Source organism: Mus pahari, chromosome 5, assembly GCF_900095145.1.
Source record: "Mus pahari chromosome 5, PAHARI_EIJ_v1.1, whole genome shotgun sequence".
Classification (NCBI taxonomy): Eukaryota; Metazoa; Chordata; class Mammalia; order Rodentia; family Muridae; genus Mus; species Mus pahari.
This window is the reverse complement of record NC_034594.1, coordinates 75,088,699-75,110,125: the sequence shown is the minus strand read 5'-3', so window position 1 is coordinate 75,110,125 and position 21,427 is coordinate 75,088,699. Positions and strand designations below refer to the sequence as shown.

At 37.0% G+C, this 21,427-nt stretch overlaps 1 protein-coding gene across 2 annotated transcripts in view; it reads right to left on the bottom strand.

Moving 5' to 3' along the window:
- The window catches only part of LOC110322520 (solute carrier organic anion transporter family member 6A1-like), a 42,117-nt gene that overhangs the window by 9,031 nt on the left and 11,659 nt on the right, over positions 1-21,427 (bottom strand). For both annotated transcript variants that reach the window (XM_021199206.1, XM_021199207.1), the window contains exons 3-6: positions 11,535-11,688; positions 7,309-7,496; positions 6,018-6,082; positions 3,671-3,808 (exon numbers count right to left, since the gene is read on the bottom strand). In XM_021199206.1, the coding sequence (XP_021054865.1) occupies positions 3,671-3,808; positions 6,018-6,082; positions 7,309-7,496; positions 11,535-11,688 (545 nt within the window). The remainder of the gene's footprint in view (positions 1-3,670; positions 3,809-6,017; positions 6,083-7,308; positions 7,497-11,534; positions 11,689-21,427) is intronic.

Genomic DNA, 21,427 nt, shown 5'->3' with positions numbered 1-21,427 from the left:
CTTTTGTAGTAGGATCTGATGATGTTTTGGATTTTCCTCTGGATCTGTAGTTATGTCTCCCTTTTCATTTCTGATTTCATTAATTAAAATACTGTCCCTTAGCCCTCTAGTTAGTCTGGCTAAGGGTTTATCTATCTTGTTGATTTTCTCAAAGAACCAGCTCCTGGTTTGGTTGATTCTTTGAATAGTATTTTTTGTTTCCACTTTGTTGATTTCAGCCTTGAATTTAATTTCTTTTTGATACTCTCTTATCTATTTCCATTCTCTTGTTTATGTGTATACAATAGACATATCACTGTGGAGTACATTCCAAATTACACACAGCACAACTGCGCTCACTAACACAAATATTCACACATACATTGCTTTCTGTTTCAACATGCTGATATCAATTCAATTAAAACACATACATTTTCATGTCTTTTATGCACACATATATTTTATCAAACAGAATTCATCTTGTGTGGGTTCCATCGTTCTTAAAAGTGTAGATAATATAACTGAATTTGCATGGTTCTCAACTCCCTTCTCTGTAGTTTCTTGGCAAATATGTTGTCAGTCTTGATCCAATATTTTTTCATGAAGCTCTTCTGATTATTTGCATTTTATCTATAAAGGCATTTTGTGATACCTCTCAACCATATCTGGACATCAATTCAATCATACTGTTGAGAGACTTTCAATAACTAAAACTATTAATGTACATGTCTCCTCTTACCAAAAATGATGAAAGTTTAGTCTTCAGAGAAATAATGGTATTTTGATGATATTATTTATGACTTGCCTTAGTTTGGATTTTATTTTTGTGAACAGGCACCATGACCATGCCAACTCCTACAAATGAAAACATTTAATTTGGCCTGATTACCTTTTCTGATTATTAGTCCATGATTTTCATGGCGGGAAGCATGACAGCAGGCAGGCAGAGATGATGATAGAGATGGAACTGAGCATTGTACATCTTGATCCACAGGCAGGAGGAGGAAATGCTGTGCCTCACTGGGCATAGTTGGAGCATAGAAGACTGTAAATCCCACCTCCACAGTGATACACAGCAAGGCCACAATTACTACAACAAGCCCACACCTCCTACTAGTGTTATATTCAATGGGTCAAGCATTCAAACACATGGATCTGTGGGGACCTTACCACTGTTCCTGGCCCCAATAGGTTTGTAATTGTATCATAAGGCAAAATATGTTTAGCCCAAGTTCCTATAATCTATCATAGTCTTAAAACTTTAAAATCCAAAGATTCAAGTGTCTTCTGAGTTGTATGCAATTACTTAACAGTAATCTATTGTAACATCAAAAAGCAGATCACATACTCCAAACATGGATCAGGGTATATATTACTGTTCTAAAAGATAGGGAAAGGAGCAAGGTCAGGAAATACTGGATGAAAGCAAGGAAAAAAAACAAAAAAAAGGAACAAAATCCTTATAGATATGTTAGGCTGATTTCATTCCCTGTGTTTTGCTATCTGGCAGAGATCCAATGAATCTGGCATCACCATCATTTTGGGGTCTCCATGCAAGGATACTCTTGACACCATCCTCGTGTTAGCAAATTTCCTTAGTCACAGAGGAAGATTCCAAAACCTCTTTCTATTATTCTTGCTTCTGAAGACAGTACCACATGTCCAAAAATGCCAAGTTCTGCTGTTAGCTGGGGCTGAAACATGGCCCCCTCATTCAATTCTTTCTTCACCAGGTTTCTGTTTTTGATGGCTTCCTTCTGTGCTTAAACTCAAATCTCCCTGAACTCCATCTATACACTAGGTTGACCATGAACTCAGATATCTGCATGCCTTTGTCTCCTGAGTGTTGCAATTCAATGCATGTACCTCTATGCCTAGACGTAAACTGTTCTTTAATTCCTTTTCACAAAATGGAAACTTACTGTAATGGGTTCTTGCCATGTTACCACAAATCCCTTTATTCCACTTAATGTCTTTAATATGTTTATCTGCTTCAACATGGGATTTATCTCCTTTGTACTTTCTGGTGCCTGTTGTCTCTACAAAACATACATTTAGTATTTTCTTTGTTCCTTTTCATCAAACTGTTCTTCATAAGAGTTAACCACAGGACAGTCTACCCTAGGTTGTTTGAGATTTTGTTTGCCAATGAAATTAATCTAAACATCTTCATTTTTTTCGGGGGGGGGGGGAAGATAGGGTTTATTTCATCTTCGACTTCCAGGTAACAGTTTGTGATTGAAGAAATACAGGACTAGAACTCAGAAAGAACTGAGGATGAAACTACAGAGGAATGTTGCTTTACTGGGTTGTTTACAGGCTCACATTTCACCAGCTTTTAAAATACATTCCACTCCCACCTGCCTAGGCATATAATGGACCACAGCAGGACGAATCCTACATTAATTAATGATCAAGAAACAAACATGTCAATAGGTTACTCTGATCAAGGCAATTTTTTCCTTTTTTTTAAATTTTTTTTTTATTATTATTTTCTTTATTTACATTTCAAATGCTATCCCGAAAGTTCCCTATACCCCCTCCTGCCCCCACTCCCCTACCCACCCACTCCCACTACTTGGCCCAGGTGTTCCCTTGTGCTGGGTCATATAAAGTTTGCAAGACCAAGGGGCCTCTCTTCCCAGTGATGGCCGATAAACCTCTTCATTTTAACCTCAGAAAGACTCTACAGACAATGGAAAGAGCAGCCACATTCTGTACCCTAAGATCACAAGAATGATCTCTAGGCAACATACTAACATCCTTCTATTATGAAACTTCCTGAGCCCAGAACCCACAGTTCAAATTACACTCAGCACCACCGTCTTCTTTGTTCTTACTAGTATGACCAATTGCTCCCAGTTAAAACACACTCTACTTCTTTCCTAACCCATAAGCCCAAATCCACATTCCTCCAAATCATGTTCAGGCCTATCATGCAATACTCCATTCCCTGGTACCACTTCTAAATTAGGATGTTACTGGTGGGAAGAGAAACCACAGAAGTTCTTACAAAAGGAAATATTTAACTGGGACTGGCTTACACTATCAGAGGCTTAGTCCATTACTGTGATGGTGGGAAGCATGCTGAACTACAGGCAGACACAGTGATGGAAAAGAAATTGAGAGTTGTTACATCTTGATTGGCAGACATCTGGTGACTGCATGCCACAACGAGCATATAGTTTGAGCATAGGAGACCTTAAGCGTGACTCCACAGTAACATACTTTCTCTGAAAGATCCATCCCTACTTTCAAAAGTCCCTACCGCCTAACAGTGTTACTCCCTATGTGCCAAGCTTTCAAACAGATGAATGTGTGTGGGGTTGAGTGATACATATTCAAACCACCAAACAGCTATTATTGATTTTATTCAAATTTATCTAATATTTAAAAATTAAAAATTTGTCAGGAAAATTTTATTTTGGCTTCAAAAATATACAAAATAGTCAATACATTAAAATTATATTAATTACTACCCTTTCTTAAAGTATTACACAGATATCTAGAATGCAGTTAACAGAAATATGTAAACATTTACATGAATAATATAATAAAAGCTTATGAAATACTTCATATATAATTATGTAAGTTTTTAATTATCAAAGTACTTACTCAAGGTTACTACCTTGGTATAAACAATTGGAAATTCTGAAATCAACTTTAAGTTTATAAAATTCACATCACTTACATGTTGTCTTAAATGTGTAGACCAAATTTTCCTCATTAAAGATCCAACAATTTACTTTTTCTCCACATTCATTAATATCCCAGAATTTACAAGTAAAATCTAATGCTGCTGCAAAAAATATTGGTGAAGGGACAGAGCCTATAAAATAGTAAATGTTCATAAGTGCTTCATTAAAAAAAAAGAAACAGGATAAGAATAATTACTTCTCAACATGCACGCACATACACACACACACACACACATACATGTAATCCTATGAAATTATTTAAAATTCTGTAATAGCCTTTTTCTATTGGCTAATAAATGTGATAATCAATATCCTGGTCCTTGCATGCATACCAATATTAGTAGTTTACAATGATTTTAGAATTCTGCCCATGCTAATATTTATAAGATATCATAAAATAGATTTTTAAGGGAATATTTATTAGACATATTTACAACAAAGGAACTATATTACACGATTTTTTTTAACTCCTACTATCTTTAAAGATAGATAACTATGAGATTTTTAATGACCAAAGGTGACTTCACACTATTTTCTGACTGCAGTCTCTTGTCTATGTCTCTCAAGAATATTTCTCTTATCCCAGGGGAATATATTTCAAGATTCTCGGTGGCAACAGCCTGTACACACACACACACACACACACACACACAACCCAGACATGGGTTCAATGTGCTGCTATCAATTAAATTAAAACATATAATCTATTCATATCTTTTATTTTGATATAGCATAAAAGCTAGTAAGAGTTCATAAGCCTTCTATCATTCTTAGTTTTGATGGACTCATCCTTTTCCTCCATTCTTCATCGCATTCCCATCCTTTTAAAACCACAGTGCCCAGCAATTCCCACTGTGTTTTCATATCACATGGGTTTTATCACTCTTGTTTATGAACTTTTACTCATGCTGCAAGATCATTTTTCCCATGTAACTTCTTCATAAAGATTTCATTTTCTCTGAGGCTTCCCCTGGCCTTTCCTTTGCTCTGTTATTTTACTCCCTGCCCTAACACTTTTGTTCCCTACATTCTCCCTCTCACCTATATTATGCCATCCCTTTTCCCCAGTTGCATCCTATCAAGCAATGGGCCATTTCTAATTTCAAAATGTACTTTGGATTAAACCTACAAATGATCAGGCGCTAGGATCAACTTATTAAAAGGAATATTTAGAATTATATTTTTGGACCTGAATGACTTCACACAATATATTTCCTTTTGGTTATTTCAAATTTTCTTCAAGTTTCTCAATGTTACTTTTTCATTATAGATGAGTAAAATTATACTATGTATATGTATCCATTCTCAGGGTACATTCATCAGCTGATAACCAACTAAGTTGCCTCCATTCCTAGCTGTAATGCAATATAAAGTCAGTGAGCATGAATACTATGGTACTGATGTAATAAGAAATCAATTCTTTTGGTAATATGCCCAGGAATTGTATAACAGGTTCGTGTGGTAAGAATTATTTCAGAGTTTGAACAGATGTATCGCACACTTGTAAGTAAATAATACTCTGCGTGAACACAGGTAATATTAAGTGAAAATCTCAGTGTCAAACACAATTTTCCTCTCTGTTGGTTATTGTTCTGGGAGGCTGTAGAGGCACTTGAAACAATATGGACTATGACCATTGATAATAAGTACCAGAACGTCTAGATGATAAGACCTGATTACTGAAAACACCACACACTTTGGTAACAGGACACAGAGAAAACAATCCTGAAATCTCTCTGCTGACTAGCATTCATAGAGCTGAGTGAGCTACGCAGGCTGATGGACAAAAGTAGGGTATTATCCATGACCAGACCCAACTACAGTACAAAGCTTTCAGGAGGTAGTGCCCACAGTGCAATAGTGGCAAGATTGGTTATAAGGACAAGCAACCCCTTTCCTATTGAACCAGAGAACTACTCTACAGGAGGAAATTTTATGAGTACTACAATAAACATGGTCAAAAACTGTAATAAAGTAATACATATCACAGGACTCATTTCTTATGACAATCCACAAGCATACAAGGATAATATTACTTCAAATATGTAGATGTTTTAAATAGTCTATCAGTGTAATTTGTGTGTGATGATGAAGACACTTCAGGTAGGATTCAAGGCTTCAGCTGACACAGTATAATTGATGCCTATTTTGATTAATTGGATGGCGTTTACCTTACCTAATATCTCTCTGTATTTACTTAACTCCTAAATATTTCAGAGCAATCTCATATTCATTTTTGTATCACTTTACATTATTTTTTCCTGAAGTTTAAATATACATGAAAATTTACATGTCAAAGATGAACAATTTTCTACATTGAATATAGTTGAAAACACATACCAGTGAATCTCCAAACTGTCAACATTAAACCCAAGCACATTGATTTCCAACTGGGAGGTACACTTCTGAAATTAAATAGCAATGATCTTACTTGTGAGTCACACATACTAGTTTTTTTTTAAACAATGTATATGTTATACTTAATTTATACCACAAATATTTAGCTGGTTGACAAAAGTTTAATTTGTCCTATAAACACAGTGTATATCTATCCATTTACCCATTATTTAACATGACTATAAACTCAAAACCATGGGAAAGAACTTTATGGATCAAATCTGCCTGAGCCACCTTTTCCTGAAACAACTCAGCTGTGTCTAGCTCTCACGTTTGCTTTCCTCCCTCTGCCAGGTATGGAATTGCTTAGAGTCCGTTTCAGCATTGTTAACTCCACTCTGCATTTTCTTAGTTTGCTGTTTCGGGTAAATTATACACTCTGTATATTGTATCAGTAAGTCTACACTTAATATTCTGGTCTTTGATTGAGTTCTGATTAAATGGCATATTGAATGAGGGAGATAATTTAAGTCCACTCTTTATCTTCAGGGATGAGTGAGTCCCACAGAAGGTTGTCCTCCTCACTCACTCTCATTCCATGCAGACCATCGTGCCTGCATAGCACACTATGGAATGGCTTTTCTTACATCCATCCTACATTTGGTTAGAACTTTATTCAATTTTACTTGAATCATCCTAATTTCCGAGTCTCCCCTCTTTCATGTGGTATCCCTATTATATTCACAATTCCAAATTAAAATAAATGAAAAGAATAAGTTTAAATCTGTAAAAGTTACTGTGCTCCACTTTTGTTGACACTTATGCTTTATTATGACTCAGCATTTAATGTAGAATTATTGTTAAATACATACACTAATAAATTAAATTTACACTCACATCTATGGTGACAATTTAAATTTTTCTTGATTATGGATTCATCATGTATAATCTACAAGGTAAATATTAGGTTTCTTTCAAAGTTATGCTGTTTCTGGTGCATAAATACCTACATTTGCTATAAAGTTAGAGAGCAATATATTCAATTCCAAAATGGGTTGTATTTTTAAATTAAAGTGAGAATAAATATAGCATCTATACACATTACAGAAAAAGACTAAATAAAATAAGTAAAAGGAAAAATTAAACAAATACACAAATTTTAACAATAAAAAATATTTTCTATCTGTATTAACTACAATAAATCACGGAAAATCATTTGAGGTAATAATTTGAAGTATTTCTGTTTCATACATATAAGGTAACTTCTCAATAATTACAAAAATTACATACTTACTGAATGGCAATCAAAATGGAAGGTATACTACAGAAACTAGAAAAAATTGTTGCAGTAAAGTAAAATGCAAAAAATAAAGGTAATTTAAGACATCCGGTATTACATGTTCCAGAAACAGCATCAATATATTGACCTTCAGTATCAGCAGTTGTCAGTCCTTCTTTAATGCAAGAACAATTGTAGTATGCCTATTAATATTGAAAATAGAAATAGTATTTCAGAAATATCCAGCATACAATAGCCTTACTAATATGAGAGTAAAGATTAAACTGATACTCAAGAGACATTTCCCAGGGTTTTGTTTCCTATTGCTTTTAATTTTTTTTGTGATATTAAGGTAAAATGAATATGTGGCACATTTACACAATGGAGTATTTCTCAGCTGTTAAAAAAAAGTGGCATCTTGAAATTTGTTGGCAAATGAATGGTAATAAACAACAACAACAACAACAAACATCCTGTGTGAGATAACCCATACCAGATGGAGAAACATGATATGTCCTAATTTATAAGTGGATATTCTCATTAAGTAAATGATAATGAAGTTACAATTCACAGACCCCAAAAGTTTAGATAAAAATTACAACACTATGGTAGTAGATTCATTGATCTCCTTGATAAGGAGAAACAGAAAGTTACCTTTGTAGATTGCCTGTAGACGAAGACAGGAACAAGAGGAATCAGATGGAAAGGAAGTGGAAAAAGACAGTTTGGGGAGATAAAGTTAGAATTGGGGAGCATTGGGTGTGTTATGGAAACCTAGTCTAAGGGAGGATTCTTATAATCTATGAGGATGACCTAAATGAGGACTCCTAGTAATGGAAGATATGGTATGTGAACCAGTTAAGGTTTTAAGTGGTGAGACTGGGTTGCATTCATTTGAGTTGTTGTCTGAGAGAGTTCCAAAGGAATACCAAAGCATCGCAGTCTGATGCTAAGACCAAAGATCATTTCCTAAAAACCAACATTGGGGTCCTTTTGCTAAGGAAAACATTCACATAGCTCTTTGAATGTAAAGGGCCTGCCAAGAACCTTCACCCCTAGTTCGTGTCATGAAGTTCTCAGTGTGTGGGTCACAATCTCATTGGGGTTGAATGACCTGTTCATATCAGCTATCTCAAAACTTAAGAGCCCATAGTCCTAGGCTAGAATCAAACATGACTGGCAGAAAAACAAAAATCGAAAGATTTCTAATAATATTATGCTATTCTCACAGTTTGGTGCTATGTACAGTTGTTATCGGAGAGGTCCCCTCCATCAGTAGACAGGAGTAGTGCAGAGAACCTCAGCCAGATATTCTGTGAGAGATGTTCAAAATTGGAGGACTCATTAGGTCCCTCCACTGGGATGTAGGGAAACACTGCAGTAGAGGGGATTAAATTGCAGGAATCTGAAGGGATGGAAGATACCAAGAGAATTTGGATCACTGAATCACCTATGCAGAGCTCGCATGGGTGAAAAGAGACTGAAGCAGCAAGCACAGGCTCTGCATGGATCTGTATCAGGTCTTCTGTGTTCATGTTATGGTCTGACAACCTCGGTGTATTAGTGGCACTCATAACAGTGAGAGGGGTGTATCTCTGACAATTTTTCACCTCTCTAAGGACACTTCTTCTTCTTCAGATCCCTTGTCCAGCCTCAATATGAGGCTTATTGTACCTTGTTTTGTCCTACTTGACTGTTATCTCTAAGTGGTATGCTCTTGTCTAAACAAGAAACAGAATAGGATTGGATTTGTGGGAGAGGGAAAATAGGGGAAACTGGGAGGAGTGAAGGGAAAGGAAACTGGATGGGTTTATTTTGTGAGAAAAGAATATTTTTTTCTTAAGTAAAACAGTTGGAAACCTATAGGAAATATTAAAAGGTATAGCACAATGTAGATGTCCCCTACCTTCTGTGTGAGGAAGTAATTCAAGATGGCTGTGGTGATTCCTTCCATCAACTATACATAACTTAATACCCACAGAAAAAGAATCTGTGGCTTTTAGTTCTCTTATAAAGTATATTCATGTGTAATGATGGGGGAAAAGAGTACTTCGATTGAATCTCAACTGACTAGGTGAACTTCAAACTGTAACAGGCATTTCATTTGAGGAAGACAGTCTAATCTATTTTGCTAGCCTTGAGGGAAAGGGGTTCACCTTTTAAAGAATTTGAGTAGTCCATATGAGCTAAAACTGACTCTGAGGAATTGCATTAAAGAAATACAGATTTTATTACTTGCAAGCTTAGAGAAACCAGAAGCATTTACAACGCATCCCTTCTCAGAGATTCTAGACAGAGCAGAGCTTGGCTTTGAACCCTGACTTCTGTCTGTGCAACTGAGTCATGCTATGTCTGGAGTTCTAAACTTAGAATTGGGGGATCATAAAAATGTTATTCAAAAGTATTTTGGAAGTTGCTAGGTAGAGATAGGGTAATAAATGATAGATATTGATCCAGACTCAAGATATATGTTGAATCCAAACAAAAAAAAATAAAATAAAAATTATATTCATGATGCTAAATAAAGCACAAAAAAGAGAAAATTCTAAATGTTTGTGTACAGACAAGATAATATAGCTCTGTGGTGGTGAATTGTGATTATCATATTGTCCTGTATATATATATATATATATATATATATATATATATATATATATATATAACTATATATATATAGTTAGCAATATGAAACATACACACAGGGGAAGGGGTAAAAATTCTGTGAGGTGTCAAGAATGGTGTTCTCACTACACCCACATTAAAAGTCTTGCATGGAGCCGGGCAGTGGTGGTGCATGCCTTTAATCCTGGCACTTGGGAGGCAGAGACAGGCAGATTTCTGAGTTCGAGGCCAGCCTGGTCTACAAAGTGAGTTCCAGGTCAGCCAGGACTATACAGAGAAACAAAAAAAGAAAAAAAAAAAAAGAAAAAAGCCTTGCATGGTAGTGTGCTTCTAAGCCCACTGCTGCCGATCCAGACATATGAGATTTCCTGGGGACTTAGGGCCAGGTCCTCTAGCACACTTGGGAGAGCTCTAAGCATGTGAAAAGACTGCCTCACAAATCAAGATGGACTCATCCTGATAAATGACATCAGACATTCTCCTCTGACCAGTACTCCATTTATCTATTTAATAACTGATTACTCTTATATTTTGGAGAATTAAATACTTTCATGAAGGCACAACTGTGCTTCACATGTGTGTACGCGCGCGCGCGCGTGCATGTGTGTCTGTGGGTGTGTATGTGTGTGTGTGCATGCACAAAACATACACATACATATACATCAACAATGCATACACACAATATCAAATTAAGAGAATTCCACAAATTTAGACAAGTGGTAGTGTAGCAATTGCTCTCTACAACAGAACTAGGACTAAGAAAAAAGAAACTAGTTTTGGGTAGTGCCGACATTCCTGGAAGTAGGAAATTTCAAGTCCCTGCCATGAAATATGTAATGACTTTTGAGCATATTCAGTTCACTTAAGTGATATTTCTGCCATTTATGTGTGTTATCTATGGCTTATAGTTTTCTATAGTTTCAAATATATCTTTTGAAAGGTGCGCATGCGTGTGTGTGTGTGTGTGTGTGTGTGTGTGTGTGTGTGTGTGTGTGTGAGTGTGTGTGTGTGTGTGTGTGTGTGTGTGAATGAACTGGGGATATGGCTCAGTGGTAAAGTACTGGATTTGCAACCACCCATTTTTAAAAAGTCAGGTCCAAATCTGAGTTGCTGTGAAGCAGAAATAAGAAATATTATTGGGAAATTAGGCCTGGCAGTGGTGGCACACGCCTTTAATCACAGTACTTTGAGGCAAAAGAGGGGGATTTCTGAGTTCGAGGCCAGCTTGGTCTACAGAGTGAGTTATAGGATAGACATGGCTATACAGAGAAACCCTGTCTAGAAAAAAATCATATATATATATATATATATATATATATATATATATATATATATATACACTACGGATTTTGAATCTCAGCAGAAGGCACATTTGAAGGAAAAGTGACACAAAGGATAGCACTGGGCAACCCTTTGGTTTGTGAAAGATTGTGATCAAAATTCAGTGAATGCTGACGAAAGGGAATTTGGTAAACAAAAATTAGATTTTCTTTGATTGTTGCTAAAATTAAAAGTGAGAAAAATATAAAAGCAAAGTACTGGAGAGCTATGAATAGAATCTAGTCAACATCTACAAATTGAGCATGTTACTGGAGAGGAAGAAGCATAAGAAAATCTACCTTTTTATTCCTTAGCATTTTAGTAGCTCTGCAACCTGCAAAGCAGGGAGAGAAGTATTGTATCTCATCTCTTCCACATATAGGATTATAGGCAGAAGTTGTACAACCACAGGGCACATTGCATGGAGCTGTGAGGTTTCCAATTATACCAAGACTGTGAAGTTAAGATTAAACATAATTATAAAACCATAACTTAAACTGTTAATGTGTACATCAAGGTATACATAAGATCCATAAATATGCCTGCTGAAATATTTTTCATAGATTTTTCTCTTCATGTTGGGATTTTATAAAAAGTAATCACATGATACTTATATTTTCCTTGCTTCTTTTGCATTAATGACCTTTATTTGTTCATATAAGTACAAATGTTTTCGAGCCTTCTGGTTCCTCTTTGTGCTTGGAGCCAATCCTCTGCCACTGGGCTCCATACCCAGGTGGAACCAGGAGAGAGCTGTAAACCCAGAAGTGCAGACAGTCCTGTGAACACAGGTAGGACCACCACTGCTGCTCAGAGAAACAGGCCGGAACCCTCAGGGAACAGGAACCAAGGAGCTACCCAGGACAGGAGTCTTCTCATTCATGTCTGTGCCTATTTCTGACCCTGTGCTACAGAACTACATACATAAATGCCCCCAGGAAAGGGCTGGTCTCCCAGGAGTACCTACACACCTGCAAGCATATATAAGACCACCACTTCTCTTCAAATTCCTGGCCCAAGAGGGATCCTCCCAGAGTCATTAGGACATAGGAACCTAGGATGAGCTGGGGTAAGCATCCTTCTTATTTCTGTCTGCACCCCAGAGCTGGCCCTGTACCACAGCTCTTCATACGTAAATAGCTCCCAGAGAGAACTGGTCTTTCAGAAGGACTGACACAAAGGATTGCACTATGGACAAGCCACAGTCAGAGACAGCAAGACCAGCTAACACCACAGATAACCAGATGGAAAAGGGCAAGCTCAAGAACATAAACAACAGAAACCAAGGCCATGTGGCATTATCAGAACCCAGTTTTCCCACCACAGCATGCCCTGGTTACCCCAACACACTAGAAAAGCGAGACTCTGATCTAAAATCATATCTCATGATGATGATAGAGGACTTTAAGAAGTAAATAAATAACTCCTTTAAAAAAATACAAGAGAACACAGGTAAACATGTAGAAGACCTATAAGAGGAAACAGAAAAATACATTAAAGAATTACAGAATAAAAAAAGAACACGTGAAGGAACTGAATAAAACCACCATGGATCAAAAAATGGAAATAAAAACAATAAAAAAAATCACAAAGGGAGACAGCGCTGGAGAAAGAAAACCTAGGAAAGAGATCAGGAGCCATAGATTCAAGCATCACCAACAAAATACAAGAGATAGAAGAGAGAATCTCAGGTGCAGAAGATACCATAGAAAACATTGACACAACAGTCAAAGAAAATGTAAAAAGTTCCTAACCCAAAACATCCAGGAAAGCCAGGATACAATGAGAATTTCAAACCTAAAGATAATAGATATAGAAGAGAGTGAAGATTTCCAATTTAAAGTGCCAGTAAATATCTTCAACAAAATTATAGAAGAAAACTTCCCCAAACTAAAGAAAGAGATTCCCATAAACATACAAGAAGACTACAGAAATTCAAATAGATTGGACGAGAAAAGAAATTCCTACTGTCACGTAATAATCACAATACCATATGCACAAAAGAAAGAAAGAATATTAAGTACAGTAAGGGTCAAATAACATATAAAGGCAGAACTATTAGATTACACCCATTACACACACTGCACCTCACACAATAGTAGTGGGAGATTTCAACACCCCACTCTCAACAATGGACAGATCCTGGAAACAGAAACTAAACAGAGACACATGGACATTAACAGAAGTTATGAAACAAATGGATTTAATAGATATCTACAGAACATTTTATCCTAAAACAAAAGGATATACCTTCTTCTCAGTCCCACATGGTACCTCCTCCAAAGAAAATATGGCACACTTACACATTTACTCAGCTATTACAAACAATGAATTTATGAATTTTTTAGGCAAGTGGATGTATCTGGAGGATATTCTGAATAAGGTAACCCAATCACAAAAGAACATACTACTCATTAAAAACAATGACTACATAAAATTCTTAGGCAAATGGATGGACCTAGAAAATATCATTCTGAGTGAAGTAACTCAATCACAAATGAATATACTCACTGATAAGTGGACATTATCCCCAGAAGCTCAAAATACCCTAGATACAATTCACAGGCCAAATGAAGATCATGAAGAGCACGATGTCCCCAATGGAGGAGGTATAGAAAGGACTGAAGGAGCTGAAGGAGCTTGCAGCCCCAAAAGAGGGAATATGAGCCAACCATTACCCCCAGAACTACCAGGGACTAAACCAAACTGACCAAAGAGTTCACATGGAGGGACCCGTGGCTCCAGCTACATATGTAGCAGAGGATGGACTTGTTGGACATCAATGGGAGGAGAAGCCCTTGATCCTGACAAGGCTTGATGCCCCTGTGTAGAGGAATGCCAGGACAGGGAAGCAGGAGTGGGTGGGTTGGTGAGGAGAGAGAGGGTTATGGGATAGGAGGTTTTTGTAGGGGAAACCAGAAAAGGTGGTAACAATTGAAATGTAAATAAAGAAAATATCTAATAAAAAAGGACATACCTTTTTATGAGTCTTGTGTCATAAAAGTAGAGTATTTAAATAGTATTAAAGTTGTTAATGTAACTATGTTACAATTATTTTGTGTGTGTCTGCTTTTCTCAAATGTGTACCCAGTGAGTGCGGCACCCATGGAAGCCGAAGAAAGACATTGGGTCTGTTTGGACTACAGATACTACAGTTAGGATCTTCCGCTTGGGTATTAGAAACCAAACCTGGGCATCTGGCTGGGAACAAGCACTCTTAAACACTGAACCACCTATCGAGCTACCATTTAAAATCATTTTTCAAAAATAAAACTGTTTTCCAAAGTGGTTTATTATTAAGAGCACAAAAGTCCTTGTGACCACAGATCACCAGGGAAACCAGGAATGTTAAACACACTGATTTTTTTCTCTCAACGGATTAGACATATTACCTTTCCTTTCATCCAGAAATCTGCAAATTGGAAGTGATTTATAGCCATTTGTTCTACATTATCTTTTGAGGGAGGCCATAATTAGATCTCTCAGCCAGGACTAAAGGTAATCTAAATGGTTCTTATATTGCCTGTACAGCTATCAGCTCCCCAAAGCTTCCACAACTAGGACCAGAGATGACTAGTAGCCTCTGTAATCTCTTCACGATATGTACACCCATGGCTATACTAGATCCTTCATTATATCCAAAAGCTAGCACTGGCATTCTATCTCTACAACCCATCTTCTTGGGATAAATGAGAGAGACCCTGAGTTGGGTTTCAATGGAATTATCCTTCTTTGTGCACTGGATACTTTATTACACCAAGAAACTTTCCTCCCCAAATACTGGGTTTTAATATGCTGACATTAAACAGCCTGATATTAGACTTCCTGGAGTTTGATCCAGGTTGATCTATTTGATCAAAGTTTTCATTTTAACTTCTTATGCATTCATTTTCTCCCTGTCATGATGCCTACAAAGGCCTCCTCAATTGATCCAAAACATGAAGCATATGACTCTCTGAGAATGTAAGAGAATGGATATTAGGGTTCCAGAGTACTTGGGCTTCTCATAAAAAAGGGATCTTGAATCTTGGAAGAGTGGTATTAATATGGTACCAACCTCTCAGCCTTTGTGACAAATCAAATTGTACAATTATTGAAAATGATTTTAAGATTGAGAAGACCAAAACATTTGGAAGTATACTGAATACAAAAATAACCCGTAGGAAAGGAAAAAAAATCCTGTCAGAAGTTTTTTAATTCAAGTAGAAGATAGATAGATAGATGATAGATAGATAGATAGATAGATAGATAGATAGATAGATAGATAGACAGACAGACAGATGATATAATTTTCTGTCAGACACAACTTGGTAAAGGAGGCAGAATGAACTGCAAAGCTCCCAAAATTCCAGGCAAGCTATGCAGGTTCAGGGCTCATGATCTGACTGGAACTCAGAGCTCTCCTGCTGCCTGCCTCCTGTCAGCCCTTCCTGTCAGAGCCCAGTAGTGCACAGCAGCAACACCTGAGTTCCAAGCAATGGCAGGTGGAGCTCCAGGACCTGCAACTGGAGATTAGATTTTGTTTTAGTTTGTTTTTTTTGTTGTTGTTGTTTTTTCCTCAAAGCAGTAATAATTCAATATCAAAGCTGCTTTCATGAGCATTTTCCCTCTTACCAGGAAAATACCACTCCCTTCATGGCAGGAAAATATCAAAAGATTCCAACTTTAAGTACATGAACAACTAAAACTAGAAGGTAAAGCACTTAAGCTGACACTAATTAAATTTCCAGAGGTATTGTTCATTCAATTTATTGAGGACATTCTGTTATCCTGCTCCTCAAATCAATGTTTAAGTTAGGATTTGGTGTTTGTGGTAGATAAACTAAGAGAACAAAATTTAAAATGTTTGAGCTAAACCAATTGGATATCATCCTACCTGCTTATCACTACTGAGGGTTTGAACCTACTCTTTAGGTTGCTTACTGGAGGCACCGATTATAATTTAAGAGAAATGTGACCTCTAAAACACAGCAGCAAGATTGAGGCTTTACATAAACTACCCTCATTTATAAATTAATACAGGAGGGACAGAGATGCACTGAAAACAGAAACTGTCCTAACAAGAGAAAGAAAATATTGAAGATTTGAGAATGTAGAAAGGAAAGAGTGAATGGCAAAACTTGTCATGATGTACTCAATGTTGGAGTTCAGTGACAAGATGTTGGAAAGGCTAGCACATGAGTAGTTTGGGTATAAAATTTGAGAAGAGACAAAATGGCATCTGACTCCTCAGAGTTTGATCCAAGTTGACAAGGTCAACCTGAACAGCCATTTTACTCTAACCTCCCTGTGGTTCGTCTCAGTGCCCTCTGTTCCTTGTTGAATTTCTCCCAGCGGTATGTAGGAACTTTAACTGTTAACCACATTACGTTGTAATGGTATGATTTCACTGATTTATACATTTTGATATAAAACAGTTTGCTAGTGACTAATGGAAGAGAATTAATTTCTGTCTGCATCTTTTCTACATGTATAATATTATTATTTGATGAAATTCTGTTTCAAATTATTTCATTTCAGATATCCCATTTATTTTTCATGTACTAATATAGCACTGCAGCAGAATTTTGCCCCTAATAATTTAAATATTAAAACAACAAGAAGCCTGTGATTGGACACTGGAAAAGGAAGGCTGGTGGAGATTTTTAGAGACAGGAGAGAGAGGAGAGAGGGAGAAGTAAGGAAGATGAAGGAAGAGAAAGAGGATCCAGAATCTGCAGGGCTTTAAATAGCAACAGGTAGCCATGAATATCTTATAAGTCATGGATAGTAACAGGACAATTTGTCTTATCTCTAGGTTGAACAATTTATATGAATATCAATTGGCTCTGAGTTTATTGTGTAGGTGTCTTCTGTGGTGAGAATTTACTGATATAAATCTGACTTATAAATTACAAGCTCCTAGACTTTTGATTTTACTGGGATTTGGGACTGCTAACCACAGGGGATGGATCTCTGGGAATGTGGGCAGAATCCACAGCAAGAGAACTGTGAGGTGTGTGGTCACTGCATGGGGCTAGCCATGGTGGCAGCAGGGTTGCCAGCACCCAAGAGTAGCTGGTGAATAGTGCAAGATGGTGCATTTTTTAATATTCTCCTCTACATACCACTGTTAAATGTTTTATATTATCAGAAATAAGTATTTTTATATACTGTTTTCTGATGTCTTTTTTACAGTTTGTAGCTTATTTTTTAAAAGAGACCTTGACTCAAAGATTTTAGTAGCCCTCCTCATACAAATGATAACTGGGCCTATGAAGAAAGTAGGGAAATAACACCCTTTACAACAACCACAAATAGTATGAAATATTTTGGTGTAACTAAAGCTAAGCAAGTATAAGATCTGTATAACAATAACTTCAAGTCCCTGAAGAAGGAAAGAAGATATCAAAAGATGGAGTGATCTCCCATACTTATGGACAAGAATGATTAACAAAGTGAAAATAACCATCTTACCAAAGCAATCTTCAGACTCAATTCAGTCCCCATCAAAATTTCAACACAACCTTATGAACTTGAAAAAAAAACTCTCAATTTCATATGAAAAAACAAAATCCCTGAAGAGTCAAAATAATCTTGAACAATAAAAGAATTTCCAGATGAATCACCATTCTTGACCTTAAGCTGTACTACAGAGCAATAGTGATAAACCCTACATGGTATTTGTATAGAATCAAACACTTTTATCAATGGATCCAAATAAAAGTCCCAGATATAAACCCATAGACCTATGGACAGAGACTTGATTTTTGATAAAGAACTCAAAACCATACAATGGAACAATTAATACATTTTCAATCAATGGTGCTGTTCTAACTGGATGTCTGCATGTAGAAGAATACAAATTGATACATATTTAGCATCCTGCACAAAACTCAAGTCCAAGTGATTCAAAGTACCTCAACATTAAAACAGAGGCAATATATCTCATAGAAGAAAAAGTAGGAAATATCCTTGAACACATTGGTATAAGAATCAACATTCTGGGCTGAAGAGATACTTCAGTAGTTAAGAGTACTGAGTGTTCTCCCAGAGGTCCTGAGTTCAATTCCCAGCAACCACATGGTGGCCCAGAACCATCTGCAATGGGGTCTGATGTCCTCTTCTGTTATGTCCGAAGAGTACAATGCTGTGCTCATTCATATACATAAAATAAATAAATAAATAATTTTTAAAAAGAAACAATTTCATGAAAAAGGCATAAATATCTCAGGCTCTATTATTAACAATTGATGAATAAGACCTTATGAAATTGAAAGGCTTCTGTAAGGCCAGGACACTGTCAATAGAACATTTCAGCAGCCTACAGACTGAAAAAGGATCTTCAACCCTACAACTGACACAGGGCTAATATCCAAAATTTACAAAGAACTTAAGAAGTTAGAAGACAACAACCCAAATAATCCAGTTAAAAAATGGTCTACAGAGCTAAACAGAGAATTCTCAACAGAGGAATCTTGAATAGCTGAGAAACACTTAAGGAAAGGTTCAAAGTCCTTAATCATCAGGGAAATTCAAATGAAAACAACTTTTGAAGTTCTATCATATGCCTATCAGAATGGCTAAGAACAATAACTCAAGCAATAGTAAATGCTGGAAAGGATGTAGAGCAAGGGGAAAACTTATCCATAGCTGGTGGGAGTGCAAACCTGTACAACAACTTTAGAAGTCAATTCGGTGGTTTCAGTAAACTTGAAATAGTTCAACCTCAAGACTCAGCTATACCCAAAGGATGCTTTAACATCCCACAAAGTCACTTACTCAACTATGTTCATAACAGCTTTATTCATAATATCCAGGAGTGGGAAACAACCTAAATGTCCTTCAAATGAAGAATGGATAATGAAAATGTGGTACATCTACACAATCAAATACTCTTAAGTTAATAAAATAATCACTCCTGTGGTTTCTCAGAAAACTGGAAATAGTTCTACTTAAAGACCCAGCTACACAACTCCTGGACATAGATTCAAAAGAAGCTTCAACGTATGATAAGGACACATGATCCACTATGTTTATACCAACCTTACTTATAATAGCCAGAATCTGGAGCAATACAGATGTCCCTCAACAGAAGAATGGGTATAGAAAATGAGGCACATTTACACAATGGAGTTCTAATAAGCTATTACAAGCAATGACTTCATGAAATTCACAGCCAAATGGATGGAACTATAAAATTTCATCCAGAGTGAAGTGAGGGAAGAGGCATCTGTGGTCAAGCCCCATGATCTCTGTTTACCAAGAACCTGAGCCTGCACACTTTGAAGATCCTGTGCTGCCCATCTGTACTGGCCTCCCTGGCTGAATTCTGATTAGATCCAGGAGAGAGGGGAGGGATTAGGTCAGAGGACTGATGAAAAACAAAAACAGGAAGGAGGGAGAATGCTGTTTTGGAGAAAGCTGTTTGAGAGTGCTGTGGAAGAAAGCTGTTTGAGAATGCTGTGGGGAAAAGATATTTGAGAATGCTGTTGGAAAAAGCTGTTAGGGAAAGAGGTTTGAGAAACCTGTCTTGGAGTTTGTGTAGTTTTTTTCCTCCTCCCCCCCCCCCCGTCTCTGCTTGTTGGAGTGCGGGGTTGCAGCAGTGAAGTAACCCAGACACAAATGATATATACTCACTGATAAGTGGATATTAGCCTAAAAGCTTGAAGTACCCATGATACAACCCACAAACAATATGGTGCTTAAGAGGAAAAATGATCAAAATGTGGATGCTTGAATTCTAGATAGTAGAAGAAATAAAATAATCACAGTAGGTAGAAAGAGAGGAAGGGTACTGGGGGGAGAGAGGAGGGGCAGGGAATAAGGGGAGCAGGTTTAGGTATGGAACAGGAGAATAGTACACAGGGTCAAGAAATTGAACAGAAATATGTAGCAGTAGAGGGTGGGGAACTAGGGGTAGCCACTATAAAGCCTCAGTTGCCAGGGTAGCAAGAGGCTTCCAGGGTCCAGCTCAGGGATAGGCCCATCTCAAAATTGTTAACCCAGAATTGATACTTCCAAAGGAAAGGCCAGGACAAAAAATGAAATAGAGACTGAGGAAAGCAATCCAGAGACCACCCCACCTAGGGATTCATTCCATCTGCAAACAGACCTGCGCATTATTGCTGATGCCAAAAAGCACGTGGTAACAGGAGTTTGGTATGGCTTTTCCCTTAAAGGTTCTGATAGCACCTTACTAATACAGATGCAAATACCTACAGATAACCATCAGAGTGAGCTTAGGGAACTCAATGGGAGAGCTAGGGGAAGGACTGAAGGAACTGAAGGGGATTGCAACTCCATAGGAAGAACAATATCAATGAACTGGACCACCCAGAGCTCCAAAGGGCTAAACCACCAACCAAAGAGTATATGGAGGTATCCATGACTCCAGATATGTATGTAGCAGGGCATGGCCTCATCTGACATCAGTTTGAAAGAAGGTTCTTGGTCCTATGGAGACTAGATGCCCCAGTGTAGGAATACTAGAGCAGTGAGGCAGGAGTGGTGAGTTGATGAAAGAGCACCCTCATAGAGGCAAAAGATATGGGGAAGAATAAGAATTGGATGGAGGTTTGTGGAGCAGTAACCATGAAGGGGGATATCATTTAAAATGTAAATGAATAAAGTAATTAATAAAACAGGAAGATATGTTAAAAAAAAAAAAAGACCAAGAATTTTGCAGTAAATGGAAGGATGTTAAAATATCATCCTGAAATTCAAGGCCCATACCTAAACATAATAAAAGCAATATAAAGCAAACCAGTTGCCAACATCAAAGTAAATGGAGAGAAGCTGGAGGCAATCCCACTAAAATCAGGGACAAGACAAGGCTGCCTACTTTCTCCCTACCTATTCATAAGGTATTTGAAGTCCTAGCCAGAGCAATTTGACAACAGAAGGAGATCAAGGGGATACAAAATGGAAAGGAAGAAGTCAAAATATCACTATTTGCACATGATATGATAGTACCTATATGTGACCCTGAAAATTCCACCAGAGTACTCCTATACATGATAAACAGCTTTAGTGCAGTAGCTGGATATAAAATTAACTCAAACACAAAGGATAAACAGGATGAGAAAGAAATTAGGGAAATAACACCCTTCACAATAGTCACAAAAAATATAATGGTATGACTCTAACTAAGGAGGTGAAAGATCTGTATGACAAACTCTTCAAGTCTCTGAAGAAAGAAATTAAAGAAGAT